Source organism: Mya arenaria, chromosome 3, assembly GCF_026914265.1.
Source record: "Mya arenaria isolate MELC-2E11 chromosome 3, ASM2691426v1".
Taxonomy (NCBI): Eukaryota; Metazoa; Mollusca; class Bivalvia; order Myida; family Myidae; genus Mya; species Mya arenaria.
This window is the reverse complement of record NC_069124.1, coordinates 39,130,325-39,148,205: the sequence shown is the minus strand read 5'-3', so window position 1 is coordinate 39,148,205 and position 17,881 is coordinate 39,130,325. Positions and strand designations below refer to the sequence as shown.

The following is a 17,881-nucleotide window of genomic DNA, read 5'->3' as shown; positions in this document are numbered from 1 at the left end:
AATTTGAATGAAACTTTATAGGAATGATCCTTGGTTGGTGCTTTTTCAAAATTGTTAAAAGAAATAAATTCCATACAGAACTCTGGTTGCCATGGCAACCCTAAGGAAAACTGTCAACAATTGGTTATAATCATCATCTTCTCCTCAACCGCTTGGACAATTTTGATGAAACTTCATTGGAATGATCCTTGGTTGGGACTTTTTCAAAATTGTTAAAAGAAATGAATTCCATGCAGAACTCTGGTTGCCATGGCAACCTAAAGGAAAATTGTCAACAATTGGTTATAATCATTATCTTCTCCTAAACCCCTTGGACAATTTTGATGAAACTTTATAGGAATGATCCTTGGTTGGTGCTTTTTCAAAATTGTTAAAAGAAATAAATTCCATGCAGAACTCTGGTTGCTATATGGCAACCCTAAGGAAAACTGTCAACAATTGGTTATAATCATCATCTTCTCCTCAACCGCTTGGACAATTTTGATGAAACTTCATAGGAATGATCCTTGGTTGGGACTTTTTCAAAATTGTTCAAAGAAATGAATTCCATGCATAATTCTGGTTGCCATGGCAACCTAAAGGAAAATTGTCAACAATTGGTTATAATCATCAGTATCTTCTCCTAAACCCCTTGGACAATTTTAATGAAACTTTATAGGAATGATCCTTGGTTGGTGCTTTTTCAAAATTGTTAAAAGAAATGAATTCCATGCAGAACTCTGGTTGCCATGGCAACCTAAAGAAAACTGTCAACAATTGGTTATAATCTTTATCTTCTCCTAAACCCCTTGGACAATTTTAATGAAACTGCACAGGAATATTAATTGGTTGGTGCTTTTTCAAAATTGTTAAAAGAAATGAATTCCATGCAGAACTCTGGTTGCCATGGCAACCTAAAGGAAAAGTGTCAACAATTGGTTATAATCATTATCTTCTCCTTAACCGCTTCGACAATTTTAATGAAACTGCATAGGAATGATTCTTGGTTGGTGCTTTTTCAAAATTGTTCATAGAAATGAATTTCATGCAGAACTCAAGGAAAAACTACAAAACTTTTTTTGGCAAATACTATGAGGCCTAGTGCGTAAATATTTGGTGTGTAACATTGTCTGTTAGTTATCTTCCATGTTTATTCAAATTATGCCCCTGGAGAAAAATTGGCCTCACCCAGTGGGTTACAAGTTCATAATAAGTACATTTTGTTAAAATCTGATAGTTATGTAAAGTTTACTCTTGAAGCAAGGACAGCAAGTCTTGCTATATGGTCTCCCTTTTTGTTGGAGATTGCACTACTTTCTATTTATAGTAACAAGGGAATAGATTTTAAATTTTATTAAGTCTTCACCATAGTCACTTCTAAGGTTATTATTGTGTGTTTTTTAGGTTCATAGATTCAAATGATTATTATACACTTTATTCTGTAGAAGAAATTTCATTTTAACTTAATGATAAAATTTAATAATCAGACTTTTCCATTGAACTTCATGTAGATTATTCTAAACTTCATGTAGATTATTCTAAGCTACAATCTCAGTTTTGTCAGTTTGAAAGCAATTGAACGAAGTCCTGTCAGTGTGCAGGCAATTGAACAAAGTCCTATCAGTGTGCAGTCAATTATCAAGTCCTCTCAGTGTGCAGGCAACTGAACAAAGTCCTGTCAGTGTGCAGGTATGAGAATCAAATTGGGTCAGTGTGCAGTCAATCATCAAGTCCTGTCAGTGTGCAGGCAACTGAACCAAGTCCTGTCAGTGTGCAGTCAATCACCAAGTCCTGTCAGTGTGCAGGCAACTGTGAGAAGTCCTGTCAGTGATAATCCAGGCAACATGTTTGACCAGTATGTTTTTCAATATTCTTTGAGAACAAATATCAAGCTATATTGATTACCAAGGTTAAACTCTTTTACTCAGGTGAGCGATTTAGGGCCATTATGGCCCTCTTGTTTATTAAAATCCCAACTTGCCTTTAAACTTTAACCTGCCCTAAAACTTTAACCTTAGTTCCTTAGTCAATCAGGGGCCATAACTTGTATTATGGAGTTATGTAACCTCATTGTGTGATGGTTCCAAACAACTATGTGAAGCCGATTTAGGCAATTTAATGAAGGATAAACATACATGCCATATTTTTCAAAGGCTACCCAGGGGATTTTGCTCAGAATTCTAGGTGATTTGGGTCACATACCAGGGGATTTTCATCATCGCCATGTAGCGCTTTGGCGCATGTGCCACCTTTCATATGTCCAGTCTAATTGACACTTGTTACGTAATTTCTGTGGATGAATTTCTGTCAGTGTTAATCAAAACAATGCAGCACATGTGCCTAATGGAGCTGATTTAGCGTTGTTATTACACACCATCAGTTGATAATCCAATTAAGCTTCAGGACAGGAAGGGCATTATAACAGATTTTACTGTAAACATGCTAATAAAATTCAACCCTTTGATAAATTGCATTTTTTTAATATCCCCCACCGGGGGATGGATCGAAATGTTAAAATGTCGAACATTTGTTTAAAGTTCCAAAACAGTAACTTGAAAACTTGAGACTGAGCAGTTTGGTTAGTTTACAATGTTTTTGGGTGGGTGGTTGGGTGCGTGCGTGCGTGCGTGCGTGCGTGCGTGCGTGCGTGCGTGCGTGCGTGCGTGCGTGCGTGCGTGCGTGAGTGAGTGAGTGAGTGAGTGAGTGAGTGAGTGAGTGAGTGAGTGAGTGAGTGAGTGAGTGAGTGAGTGAGTGAGTGAGTGAGTGAGTGAGTGAGTGAGTGAGTGAGTGAGTGTTGTTATTGTTATTGTTCAAACTGCTCGGTAACACCTAAACAACATTAATAAATTTTAATAAAAATACATTTATTATATCCATAGAAATATTTATTATTTCCATAAAAAATATTTAACTTTTTGTTAACCTGACTATTACATGTCTTATTTTAATATCACTGAGTATTTAGGTGATTGAATAAAAAGTGAGAATTTTATTAGGACAGTCAGGGAATTTTATGACTGAACGGTTGTTAAAATTGTTAAAATATACCATAAAGGAAAAATAAATGTTGATTGTACTTAAGAAGGATACCAATTCAAATGTGAATGAAAGGACCAGACAACACAGTATTTCAACCCTATGTGACAATAGAAAATCGCTGTAAATATTTTGGCATTCAAGCAAAGACCTGAGAGACTGTGACAACACATAAAAAATAGTGTAAATTAAAAAATAATCAGAGCTTTACTTTCATTTTGACTTCCAAGAAATCTGTTGTTAGATTGAGCTCTGTGTAACTTAATACAAATTCAGGCATTTTCTAATAATAACTGTATATTAATTTCTGTCTGAGAATTTAAACATTTAAATAAAATGTTTCTATTTAATGACTCAATGAACAAGACTGGTCAATCAACAACATTAAATCTCTTACTGAGTGTTTTTGTGTAATTTTCATTATGAAAACTATGTTTGTTATGGTAAATTACAGAAGCTTGTAGCACAAGACAGCTTGTTTAATGCAGAATATGTAGGGAATTGTTACAGGCACAGATATATAGGTCGGATAAGTGTTTTAGTCTGTCATTTGATTCATCTTGGAAAGCTAGGTAATGCAGCATTTTTGCAAGTTATATGTAATGTTAAAATGTTACCATTGTTTTGTGCAAACTTAAGTGTTTATTTGCATTTCAGCTGCCGAGTACATCTCCTGGGGTATGGGTAAGGGTGCTGAAAAGGCGAGCGAGTTGATCAGCGCAGGTTCATCAAAACTGCGGGCCCGTTTAAGGCCTGAGCAGAGCCCTCGCCCCATTGACCCGCGGGTACAGACAGGGATTCAGTATGTGAGGAAGGGCTCACATGCTGCTGTCCAGGTCAGCTCTTACTTAGGTAAAGTGGGTATTGTGCTTGTTTTTTTCTTATTTACATTTTTAGCTCGACTGTTCGAAGAATAAGGAGAGCTATATTACTCACCCAGGCGTCGGTGTCACACCTTGGTTAAGGTTTTGTATGTAAGCACCTTTAAGTCATTATCTCAGCAAATGCATCATGTATTGCATTGAAATTTTAGATATGTATTCCCAACTATCCAGCCTACTTAATTAATCAGGTTAGATAACACTTATTTGGGCCTTTATTATTTGACTTAGAAATTCTGGTTACGGTTTTGCATGTAAGCACACATAGGTTAATATCTCAGCAACTACTTGATGTATTGCATTGAGACTTTATACAATGGTACTCAACCATCCAACCTACTTGAATAACCAAGTAAGATAACTCTATTTTACATAAAATGAAAATTATGGACCTTTATTATTTGCATGTAACCACATTTCAGTCAATATCTCAGTTAATACATCACGTGTTGCATTGAAACTTTAGACAAGTGTTCCCAACTATCCAACTTACTTAATTCATCAAGTTAGATAACTCTATCTTGAATATAATGCAAACTATTGCCATTTATTATTCGACTTAGAAATACTGGTTAAGGTTTTGCATGTAAGCACTCATAGGTTAATATCTCAGCAACTACTTGATGTATTGTTTTGAGACTTTATATAACACTACTCAACCTGGCCTACTTGTATAACCAAGTAAGATAACTCTATTTTGCATATAATGCTAATTATGGTCCTTTATTTTTCGACTTAGAAATTCTGGTTAAAGTTTTGCATGAAACCACACTTAAGTCAATATCTTAGCAAATACAACATGTATTGCATTGAAACTTAAGACATGTGTTCCCAACTATCCAACATACAATAAATGACTGGTTATAAGACACACCTTTTTCCCTCAGATTTTGATGTAAAAAAATGCCTGCGTCTTACAAACAGTAACATGCTTTTGACATTTTTTCTGAGGTTGATTTCAGGCTGAAATTAGCTCTTCAGAGAAATTAGCTAAAGAACTTCAGTGAATACGTTATAAATTACCTTTTGGGACGTGTTAATGTGTAGTAAACATCAAAAACATATCTACATTAAAGTTATGGAAGCCAAAACTACAGAGAAATAAATGGTGGAAAAACTAGATTGTTTAGATTTATGTAGAAAGGGATGTCACTCGCATCATCTCAATCAAGTTTATACGGGTTAAAATGGTAGTTGAAGATCGGGATGCGGTGTATCGTAAAATGTTTATTATTTTAAATTTGCTTTATTGTACGAATAAAATTATTCAGTGTTTTTTGTATAAAACAATAATTAAACATGCATATAAAAAAGCATTAAGCATCCCGATCTTCAACTGCCATTTTAACCCGTATAAACTTGATTGAGATGATGCGAATCCGGAAAGCCCGACAATATGCGCTGCTTCACTTAATGATCATCAATCTGTGAAAGTTTGGTAGAAATCGCATGAAAAACGTAAGAGGAATTGCGAAGAAACCAATTTTAAATGTAAAACAAGCAAAGGGTAATAACTCTTTCAAAAATGGTCGAATCCGGAAAGCCCGACAATATGCGCTGCTTCACTTTATGATCATCAATCTGTGAAAGCTATGATAGCTGTGCACTGTCAAAATATTTTTTGTCAGTGGTAAGATGCGAAAAATTCGCACTGCCTTAAAGCTGTTTATTATCCCCCGCCTTGAAAAGGCGAGGGGATATAGTAATGGTAGGCGCGATTCCGTGCGTCTGTGCGTGCGTCCGTCCGTCCGTCCGTCCCACATTCATTTCTTTGCATCTCCTCTTACATTTCTCATGTGATTTCTACCAAACTTTCACAGATTGATGATCATAAAGTGAAGCAGGGCATATTGTTTCAAAGATTGATGACTATATAGTGACGCAGCGCATATTGTCGGGCATTCGGGATTCGGACATTTTTGAAAGAGTTATTGCTTATTTCTTTATGTTACATTTAAAATTGGTTTCTTCGCAAATCCTCTTACGTTTTCCATGCGATTTCTACCAAACTTTCACAGATTGATGACTGTATAGTGACGCAGCGCGTATTGTTGGGCTTTCGGGATTCAGACATTTTTGAAAGAATTATTGCTTCTTTCTTTATTTTACATTTAAAATTAGTTTCTTCGCCAATCCTCTTACGTTTTTCATGCGATTTCTATCATACTTTCACAGATTGATGACTATATAGTGACCCAGCGCATTTTGTCGGGCTTTGGCGATTTGACCTTATTGCCCTTGTTTATTTTACGCATTTCTTATGTTCCTGAGAAACTACCCTTACCATTGATTGGCTTTCGTTACAAAAAATACCCCATGAGGCGGGGGATATAGCTGTCTGTGACCGCTCTTCTCATACCAATAGTACAAACTGTTGCGATAATAGTCTTGTTTTTTCGCACTTTGCCACATTCTTTATACTTTCCTGTAGGTGTCGACATTTGAGAACAAACATGTACAATATAAGGTTTTTGCTTTACAAAACTTTTCATTCTCGACAGGTTATCGTTTATGATACACCGTCAGAAAGAATATTTTGCTTTGTATTAGTATTGTATGGTTTAAAATGACCATCGCCATTTTCACGAAAAAAAATTTTTTTGTCACTGTCAACAAACATAGTAGCCGATATTGGCAGACGATTTTAACATTTTTTCTATGCGGCCTAAAACCCAAAACATAGATTAAAAGTTTTTAACTCGAGTTTTTCACTGATATTTTTGCCTGCGTCTTATAACCCCTATCGTCTTATAACCAGTCATTTACCGTACTTAATTAATCAAGTTAGATTACTCTATCATGCATATAATGCAAATAATTTCCCTTTATTATTCAACATAGAAATTCTGGTTAAGGTTTTACACATAGGTTAATATCTCAGCAACTACTTGATGTATTGCATTGAGACTTTATACAACGGTATTCAACCATCCAACCTACTTGAAAAACCAAGTTAGATTACTGTGTTTTACAAATAATGGCCCTTAATTATTCTACTTAGAAAGTCTGATTAAGGTTTTGCATGTGACCACACTTAAGTCAATATTTCAGCAAATACATCATGTATTGCATAGAAACTTCATACATGTGCTCCCAACCATTCAACCTTCTTAATTAATCAAGTTAGATAACTCATATGATATAAATTTTGCCCCTTTATCATTCGACTTAGCAATTATGGTTAAGGTTTTGCATGTAAGCACGTGTATGTCAATAACTCAGCAACTACTTGATGTATTGCATTGAAACTTCAAACAATCAAGTATGATAACTCTATTTTGCATATAATACAAGTTTTGCCCCTTTATTATTTGACTTGGAAATTTGCATTTAATCTTATTTTACAGTGATCCATGTATGTTTCACTAAAACTTTGCAATTCTTTTCTTAAAAGCAGCGGAATAGTCAAGCGTGCTATCTCTTTGACAGCTCTTGTTATCATTGATTTTATGGTAATTTTGATAATTATTTGTGCATGTTCTGTTCTTAAAGCAATTATTGATTTGATGTTCCTTTAAGATCATGGAATAAATTTATTTAAGTCATTTATGAAAACAGAATACTGCTTAATCCGATGCAAGGGGGATGACAGTTTTTCACTTTCCATTTCTCTCAATGAAAGTTTCAATCAAACTCAGATTTATGTTTCAAAACTGTTGGTGTATCTTGTGCTTTGGAAGGATCATTCTTTCAGAAATTCTTTAATTGTTCTGGATTGTTCATGGAATGTCACCATGCTTAATATTACAGTCATTAAGCATAAGTATGATTATCTTATTTTACCAGTAACTAAGCTGGGTCAAGCAACAATGTATCTTGCAAAAGAAGCTGCCCCTCACATTCGTCGTCAGGGAGGGAAATACATGCCCAAATCTTTAAAGGAGGAAAAGAAGGAGGGGAAGTCGACCATTGACAGTGTGCTGGAGGTTGCTGCCTCCGGATTGCATGGTAAGTTGGGATCAAACAAGCCCTCAAACCTGCTAGCACATCAACCCTCAACCTAGTAAGCTGGGATCAAATATTCCCTCACCCCGCCACCACAATCATCATCTACCTGGTAAGCTGAAATTAAACATTCCCTCACCCCGCCAGAAAAGCCATCATCTTCCTGGTTAGTTGGATCAAACTTACCTTCACCCCTGCCAGCACAGCTGTTGTTTACCTGGTTAGTGGGGATCAAACATCGCCCTCATCCCCCCCAGCACAGCCATCCTCTAACTGGTAAGTTTAATCAAACATACACCCCAACACCTCAATTCTCCATCTGGTAAGCTTGGAACAAACATGCCCTAGCCCCCATCAGCACAGCCATCCTCTACCTGGTAAGCTGGGATCAAACATCCCCCTAACACCAGTCGGCACCACTATCCTCTACCTGGCTAGTTGCATCAAACATGCCCTTACCCCTGCCAGAACCACCATCCTCTACCTGGTTAGTTGGGATCAAACATCCCCTCACCCCTGCCAGAACCACCATCCTCTACCTGGTTAGTTGGATCAAACAACCCCTCAGCGCCGCCAGCACAGCCATCCTCTACCTGGTTAGTTGGATCAAACATCCCCCTCAACCCGGCAAGCACCTCAATCCTGTACCTGGTATTCTTGGATCAAACATCCCCTCACCTCCACCAGCATCACCATCCTCTGTCTGGTAAGCTTGGATCAAACATCCCTGCACCCCAACCAGCACCACCATCCTCTACCTGGTTAGTTGGGATCAAACACCTTAACACCCCTGCCAGCACAGCCATCCTGTACCTGGTTAGTTGGATCAAACATCCCCTCACCCCTGCCAGCACAGCCATCCTGTTCCTGGTTAGTTGGGATCAAGCATCCCCTCACCCCTGCCAGCACCACCATCCTCTACCTGGTTAGTTGGATCAAACATCCCCTCACCCGTGCGAGCACCTCAATCCTCTACCTGGTTAGTTCGGATCAAACACCCTAACACCCCTGCCAGCACAGCAATCCTCTACCTGGTTAGTTGGGATCAAACATCACCTCACCCCTGCCAGCACAGCAATCCTCTCCCTGGTAAGTTGGGATCAAACATCCCCTAACACCCCTGCCAGCACAGCCATCCTCTACCTGGTTAGTTGGGATCAAACATCCCCTCACCCCTGCCAGCACCTCAATTCTCTACCAGGTAAGTTGGGATCAACCACCCTAACACCCCTGCCAGCACAGCAATCCTCTACCTGGTAAGTTGGGATCAAACATCCCCTCACCCCTGCCAGCACCTCAATCCTCTACCTGGTTAGTTGGGATCAAACACCCCCTCACCCCTGCCAGCACAGCAATCCTCTACCTGGTTAGTTGGGATCAAACATCCCCTCACCCCTGCCAGCACCACCATCCTCTACCTGGTTAGTTGGATCAAACATCCCCTCACCCGTGCGAGCACCTCAATCCTCTACCTGGTTAGTTGGGATCAAACACCCTAACACCCCTGCCAGCACAGCAATCCTCTACCTGGTTAGTTGGGATCAAACATCACCTCACCCCTGCCAGCACAGCAATCCTCTACCTAGTAAGTTGGGATCAAACATCCCCTAACACCCCTGCCAGCACAGCCATCCTCTACCTGGTTAGTTGGGATCAAACATCCCCTCACCCCTGCCAGCACAGCAATTCTCTACCAGGTTAGTTGGGATCAAACACCCTAACACCCCTGCCAGCACAGCAATCCTCTACCTGGTTAGTTGGGATCAAACATCCCCTCACCCCTGCCAGCACCTCAATCCTCTACCTGGTTAGTTGGGATCAAACACCCCCTCACCCCTGCCAGCACCTCAATCCTCTACCTGGTTAGTTGGGATCAAACACCCCCTCACCCCTGCCAGCACAGCAATCCTCTACCTGGTTAGTTGGATCAAACATCCCCTCACCCCTGCCAGCACCTCAATCCTCTACCTGGTTAGTTGGGATCAAACACCCCCTCACCCCTGCCAGCACCTCAATCCTCTACCTGGTTAGTTGGGATCAAACACCCCCTCACCCCTGCCAGCACAGCAATCCTCTACCTGGTTAGTTGGATCAAACATCCCCTCACCCCTGCCAGCACCTCAATCCTCTACCTGGTTAGTTGGGATCAAACACCCCCTCACCCCTGCCAGCACCTCAATCCTCTACCTGGTTAGTTGGGATCAAACATCCCCTCACCCCTGCCAGCACAGCAATCCTCTACCTGGTTAGTTGGATCAAACATCCCCTCACCCCTGCCAGCACCTCAATCCTCTACCTGGTTAGTTGGGATCGAACACCCCCTCACCCCTGCCAGCACCTCAATCCTCTACCTGGTTAGTTGGGATCAAACACCCCCTCACCCCTGCCAGCACAGCAATCCTCTACCTGGTTAGTTGGATCAAACACCCCCTCACCCCTGCCAGCACCTCAATCCTCTACCTGGTTAGTTGGGATCAAACACCCCCTCACCCCTGCCAGCACCTCAATCCTCTACCTGGTTAGTTGGGATCAAACACCCCCTCACCCGTGCCAGCACAGCCATCCTCTACCTGGTTAGTTGGGATCAAACATCCCCTCACCCCTGCCAGCACCTCAATTCTCTACCAGGTTAGTTGGGATCAAACACCCTAACACCCCTGCCAGCACAGCAATCCTCTACCTGGTTAGTTGGGATCAAACATCCCCTCATCCCTGCCAGCACCTCAATCCTCTACCTGGTTAGTTGGGATCAAACACCCCCTCACCCCTGCCAGCACCTCAATCCTCTACCTGGTTAGTTGGATCAAACATCCCCTCACCCCTGCCAGCACCTCAATCCTCTACCTGGTTAGTTGGATCAAACATCCCCTCACCCCTGCCAGCACAGCAATCCTCTACCTGGTTAGTTGGATCAAACATCCCCTCACCCCTGCCAGCACAGCAATCCTCTACCTGGTTAGTTGGGATCAAACATCCCCTCACCCCTGCCAGCACAGCAATCCTCTACCTGGTTAGTTGGGATCAAACATCCCCTCACCCCTGCCAGCACAGCAATCCTCTACCTGGTTAGTTGGATCAAACATCCCCTCACCCCTGCCAGCACAGCAATCCTCTACCTGGTTAGTTGGGATCAAACATCCCCTCACCCCTGCCAGCACAGCCATCCTCTACCTGGTTAGTTGGGATCAAACACCCCCTCACCCCTGCCAGCACAGCCATCCTCTACCTGGTTAGTTGGGATCAAACACCCCCTCACCCCTGCCAGCACAGCAATCCTCTACCTGGTTAGTTGGGATCAAACATCCCCTCACCCCTGCCAGCACCTCAATCCTCTACCTGGTTAGTTGGGATCAAACATCCCCTCACCCCTGCCAGCACAGCAATCCTCTACCTGGTTAGTTGGGATCAAACACCCCCTCACCCCTGCCAGCACAGCAATCCTCTACCTGGTTAGTTGGGATCAAACATCCCCTCACCCCTGCCAGCACAGCCATCCTCTACCTGGTTAGTTGGGATCAAACATCCCCTCACCCCTGCCAGCACAGCCATCCTCTACCTGGTTAGTTGGGATCAAACATCCCCTCACCCCTGCCAGCACAGCCATCCTCTACCTGGTTAGTTGGGATCAAACATCCCCTCACCCCTGCCAGCACCTGAATCCTCTACCTGGTTAGTTGGGATCAAACATCCCCTCACCCCTGCCAGCACAGCAATTCTCTACCTGGTTAGTTGGGATCAAACATCCCCTCACCCCTGCCAGCACAGCCATCCTCTACCTGGTTAGTTGGGATCAAACATCCCCTCACCCCTGCCAGCACCTCAATCCTCTACCTGGTTAGTTGGGATCAAACATCCCCTCACCCCTGCCAGCACCTCAATCCTCTACCTGGTTAGTTGGGATCAAACATCCCCTCACCCCTGCCAGCACCTCAATCCTCTACCTGGTTAGTTGGGATCAAACACCCCCTCACCCCTGCCAGCACAGCCATCCTCTACCTGGTTAGTTGGGATCAAACACCCCCTCACCCCTGCCAGCACAGCCATCCTCTACCTGGTTAGTTGGGATCAAACATCCCCTCACCCCTGCCAGCACCTCAATCCTCTACCTGGTTAGTTGGGATCAAACATCCCCTCACCCCTGCCAGCACCTCAATCCTCTACCTGGTTAGTTGGGATCAAACACCCCCTCACCCCTGCCAGCACAGCCATCCTCTACCTGGTTAGTTGGGATCAAACATCCCCTCACCCCTGCCAGCACCTCAATCCTCTACCTGGTTAGTTGGGATCAAACACCCCCTCACCCCTGCCAGCACAGCCATCCTGTACCTGGTTAGTTGGGATCAAACATCCCCTCACCCCTGCCAGCACAGCAATCCTCTACCTGGTTAGTTGGGATCAAACATCCCCTCACCCCTGCCAGCACAGCAATCCTCTACCTGGTTAGTTGGATCAAACATCCCCTCACCCCTGCCAGCACCTCAATCCTCTACCTGGTTAGTTGGGATCAAACACCCCCTCACCCCTGCCAGCACAGCAATCCTCTACCTGGTTAGTTGGGATCAAACATCCCCTCACCCCTGCCAGCACCTCAATCCTCTACCTGGTTAGTTGGGATCAAACATCCCCTCACCCCTGCCAGCACAGCAATCCTCTACCTGGTTAGTTGGGATCAAACACCCCCTCACCCCTGCCAGCACAGCCATCCTGTACCTGGTTAGTTGGGATCAAACATCCCCTCACCCCTGCCAGCACAGCAATCTTCTACCTGGTTAGTTGGATCAAACATCCCCTCACTCCTGCCAGCACAGCAATCCTCTACCTGGTTAGTTGGGATCAAACATCCCCTCACCATTGCCAGCACAGCAATCCTCTACCTGGTTAGTTGGGATCAAACATCCCCTCACCCCTGCCAGCACAGCAATCCTCTACCTGGTTAGTTGGATCAAACATCCCCTCACCCCTGCCAGCACAGCAATCCTCTACCTGGTTAGTTGGGATCAAACATCCCCTCACCCCTGCCAGCACAGCAATCCTCTACCTGGTTAGTTGGGATCAAACACCCCCTCACCCCTGCCAGCACAGCAATCCTCTACCTGGTTAGTTGGGATCAAACACCCCCTCACCCCTGCCAGCACAGCAATCCTCTACCTGGTTAGTTGGGATCAAACACCCCCTCACCCCTGCCAGCACCTCAATCCTCTACCTGGTTAGTTGGATCAAACATCCCCTCACCCCTGCCAGCACAGCAATCCTCTACCTGGTTAGTTGGGATCAAACACCCCCTCACCCCTGCCAGCACAGCAATCCTCTACCTGGTTAGTTGGATCAAACATCCCCTCACCCCTGCCAGCACAGCAATCCTCTACCTGGTTAGTTGGGATCAAACATCCCCTCACCCCTGCCAGCACAGCCATCCTCTACCTGGTTAGTTGGGATCAAACATCCCCTCACCCCTGCCAGCACCTCAATCCTCTACCTGGTTAGTTGGATCAAACATCCCCTCACCCCTGCCAGCACCTCAATCCTCTACCTGGTTAGTTGGATCAAACATCCCCTCACCCCTGCCAGCACAGCAATCCTCTACCTGGTTAGTTGGATCAAACATCCCCTCACCCCTGCCAGCACAGCAATCCTCTACCTGGTTAGTTGGGATCAAACATCCCCTCACCCCTGCCAGCACAGCAATCCTCTACCTGGTTAGTTGGGATCAAACATCCCCTCACCCCTGCCAGCACAGCAATCCTCTACCTGGTTAGTTGGATCAAACATCCCCTCACCCCTGCCAGCACAGCAATCCTCTACCTGGTTAGTTGGATCAAACATCCCCTCACCCCTGCCAGCACAGCAATCCTCTACCTGGTTAGTTGGGATCAAACATCCCCTCACCCCTGCCAGCACAGCAATCCTCTACCTGGTTAGTTGGGATCAAACATCCCCTCACCCCTGCCAGCACAGCAATCCTCTACCTGGTTAGTTGGATCAAACATCCCCTCACCCCTGCCAGCACAGCAATCCTCTACCTGGTTAGTTGGGATCGAACATCCCCTCACCCCTGCCAGCACAGCCATCCTCTACCTGGTTAGTTGGGATCAAACACCCCCTCACCCCTGCCAGCACAGCAATCCTCTACCTGGTTAGTTGGGATCAAACACCCCCTCACCCCTGCCAGCACAGCAATCCTCTACCTGGTTAGTTGGGATCAAACATCCCCTCACCCCTGCCAGCACAGCAATCCTCTACCTGGTTAGTTGGATCAAACATCCCCTCACCCCTGCCAGCACAGCAATCCTCTACCTGGTTAGTTGGGATCAAACACCCCCTCACCCCTGCCAGCACAGCAATCCTCTACCTGGTTAGTTGGGATCAAACATCCCCTCACCCCTGCCAGCACCTCAATTCTCTACCAGGTTAGTTGGGATCAAACACCCTAACACCCCTGCCAGCACAGCCATCCTCTACCTGGTTAGTTGGGATCAAACATCCCCTCACCCCTGCCAGCACAGCCATCCTCTACCTGGTTAGTTGGGATCAAACATCCCCTCACCCCTGCCAGCACAGCAATCCTCTACCTGGTTAGTTGGGATCAAACATCCCCTCACCCCTGCCAGCACAGCAATTCTCTACCTGGTTAGTTGGGATCAAACATCCCCTCACCCCTGCCAGCACAGCCATCCTCTACCTGGTTAGTTGGGATCAAACATCCCCTCACCCCTGCCAGCACCTGAATCCTCTACCTGGTTAGTTGGGATCAAACATCCCCTCACCCCTGCCAGCACCTGAATCCTCTACCTGGTTAGTTGGGATCAAACATCCCCTCACCCCTGCCAGCACAGCCATCCTGTACCTGGTTAGTTGGGATCAAACATCCCCTCACCCCTGCCAGCACAGCCATCCTGTACCTGGTTAGTTGGGATCAAACATCCCCTCACCCCTGCCAGCACAGCCATCCTGTACCTGGTTAGTTGGGATCAAACATCCCCTCACCCCTGCCAGCACAGCAATCCCCTACCTGGTTAGTTGGGATCAAACATCCCCTCACCCCTGCCAGCACCTCAATCCTCTACCTGGTTAGTTGGGATCAAACATCCCCTCACCCCTGCCAGCACCGCCATCCTCTACCTGGTTAGTTGGGATCAAACACCCCCTCACCCCTGCCAGCACAGCCATCCTCTACCTGGTTAGTTGGGATCAAACACCCCCTCACCCCTGCCAGCACAGCAATCCTCTACCTGGTTAGTTGGGATCAAACACCCCCTCACCCCTGCCAGCACCTCAATCCTCTACCTGGTTAGTTGGGATCAAACATCCCCTCACCCCTGCCAGCACCTCAATCCTCTACCTGGTTAGTTGGGATCAAACACCCCCTCACCCCTGCCAGCACAGCCATCCTCTACCTGGTTAGTTGGGATCAAACATCCCCTCACCCCTGCCAGCACCTCAATCCTCTACCTGGTTAGTTGGGATCAAACACCCCCTCACCCCTGCCAGCACAGCCATCCTGTACCTGGTTAGTTGGGATCAAACATCCCCTCACCCCTGCCAGCACAGCAATCCTCTACCTGGTTAGTTGGGATCAAACATCCCCTCACCCCTGCCAGCACAGCAATCCTCTACCTGGTTAGTTGGATCAAACATCCCCTCACCCCTGCCAGCACCTCAATCCTCTACCTGGTTAGTTGGGATCAAACACCCCCTTACCCCTGCCAGCACAGCAATCCTCTACCTGGTTAGTTGGGATCAAACATCCCCTCACCCCTGCCAGCACCTCAATCCTCTACCTGGTTAGTTGGGATCAAACATCCCCTCACCCCTGCCAGCACAGCAATCCTCTACCTGGTTAGTTGGGATCAAACACCCCCTCACCCCTGCCAGCACAGCCATCCTGTACCTGGTTAGTTGGGATCAAACATCCCCTCACCCCTGCCAGCACAGCAATCCTCTACCTGGTTAGTTGGGATCAAACATCCCCTCACCCCTGCCAGCACAGCAATCCTCTACCTGGTTAGTTGGGATCAAACATCCCCTCACCCCTGCCAGCACAGCAATCCTCTACCTGGTTAGTTGGGATCAAACACCCCCTCACCCCTGCCAGCACAGCCATCCTCTACCTGGTTAGTTGGGATCAAACACCCCCTCACCCCTGCCAGCACAGCAATCCTCTACCTGGTTAGTTGGGATCAAACATCCCCTCACCCCTGCCAGCACCTCAATCCTCTACCTGGTTAGTTGGGATCAAACATCCCCTCACCCCTGCCAGCACCTCAATCCTCTACCTGGTTAGTTGGGATCAAACACCCCCTCACCCCTGCCAGCACAGCAATCCTCTACCTGGTTAGTTGGGATCAAACATCCCCTCACCCCTGCCAGCACAGCAATCCTCTACCTGGTTAGTTGGATCAAACATCCCCTCACCCCTGCCAGCACAGCAATCCTCTACCTGGTTAGTTGGGATCAAACATCCCCTCACCCCTGCCAGCACAGCAATCCTCTACCTGGTTAGTTGGATCAAACATCCCCTCACCCCTGCCAGCACAGCCATCCTGTACCTGGTTAGTTGGGATCAAACATCCCCTCACCCCTGCCAGCACAGCAATCCTCTAGGGATCAAACATCCCCTCACCCCTGCCAGCACCTCAATCCTCTACCTGGTTAGTTGGGATCAAACATCCCCTCACCCCTGCCAGCACAGCAATCCTCTACCTGGTTAGTTGGTATCAAACACCCCCTCACCCCTGCCAGCACAGCCATCCTCTACCTGGTTAGTTGGGATCAAACATCCCCTCACTCCTGCCAGCACAGCCATCCTCTACCTGGTTAGTTGGGATCAAACACCCCCTCACCCCTGCCAGCACCGCAATCCTCTACCTGGTTAGTTGGGATCAAACATCCCCTCACCCCTGTCAGCACAGCAATCCTCTACCTGGTTAGTTGGATCAAACATCCCCTCACCCCTGCCAGCACCTCAATCCTCTACCTGGTTAGTTGGGAAAAACACCCCCTCACCCCTGCCAGCACAGCAATCCTCTACCTGGTTAGTTGGGATCAAACATCCCCTCACCCCTGCCAGCACCTCAATCCTCTACCTGGTTAGTTGGGATCAAACATCCCCTCACCCCTGCCAGCACAGCCATCCTCTACCTGGTTAGTTGGGATCAAACACCCCCTCACCCCTGCCAGCACAGCCATCCTCTACCTGGTTAGTTGGGATCAAACATCCCCTCACCCCTGCCAGCACAGCAATCCTCTACCTGGTTAGTTGGGATCAAACATCCCCTCACCCCTGCCAGCACCTCAATCCTCTACCTGGTTAGTTGGGATCAAACATCCCCTCACCCCTGCCAGCACAGCAATCCTCTACCTGGTTAGTTGGGATCAAACACCCCCTCACCCCTGCCAGCACAGCCATCCTCTACCTGGTTAGTTGGGATCAAACATCCCCTCACCCCTGCCAGCACCTCAATCCTCTACCTGGTTAGTTGGGATCAAACATCCCCTCACCCCTGCCAGCACAGCCATCCTCTACCTGGTTAGTTGGGATCAAACATCCCCTCACCCCTGCCAGCACAGCAATCCTCTGCCTGGTTAGTTGGGATCAAACACCCCCTCACCCCTGCCAGCACAGCAATCCTCTACCTGGTTAGTTGGGATCAAACATCCCCTCACCCCTGCCAGCACAGCAATCCTCTACCTGGTTAGTTGGGATCAAACATCCCCTCACCCCTGCCAGCACAGCAATCCTCTACCTGGTTAGTTGGGATCAACACCCCCTCACCCCTGCCAGCACCTCAATCCTCTACCTGGTTAGTTGGGATCAAACACCCTAACACCCCTGCCAGCACAGCCATCCTGTACCTGGTTAGTTGGGATCAAACATCCCCTAGCCCCCACCAGCACAGCCATCCTGTACCTGGTGGTTAGTTGGGATCAAAAACCCCAACACCCCTGCCAGCACAGACATCCTGTACCTGGTTAGTTGGATCAAACATCCCCTCACCCCTGCCAGCATAGCCATCCTGTACCTGGTTAGTTGGATCAAACAT

At 46.2% G+C, this 17,881-nt stretch overlaps 1 protein-coding gene across 1 annotated transcript in view; it reads left to right on the top strand.

Annotated features, from left to right (window-relative positions):
* The window catches only part of LOC128227980 (spartin-like), a 72,233-nt gene that overhangs the window by 48,099 nt on the left and 6,253 nt on the right, over window positions 1-17,881 (top strand). The window contains exons 5-6 of the mRNA XM_052938984.1: window positions 3,673-3,867; window positions 7,683-7,844. Of these exons, the coding sequence (XP_052794944.1) occupies window positions 3,673-3,867; window positions 7,683-7,844 (357 nt within the window). The remainder of the gene's footprint in view (window positions 1-3,672; window positions 3,868-7,682; window positions 7,845-17,881) is intronic.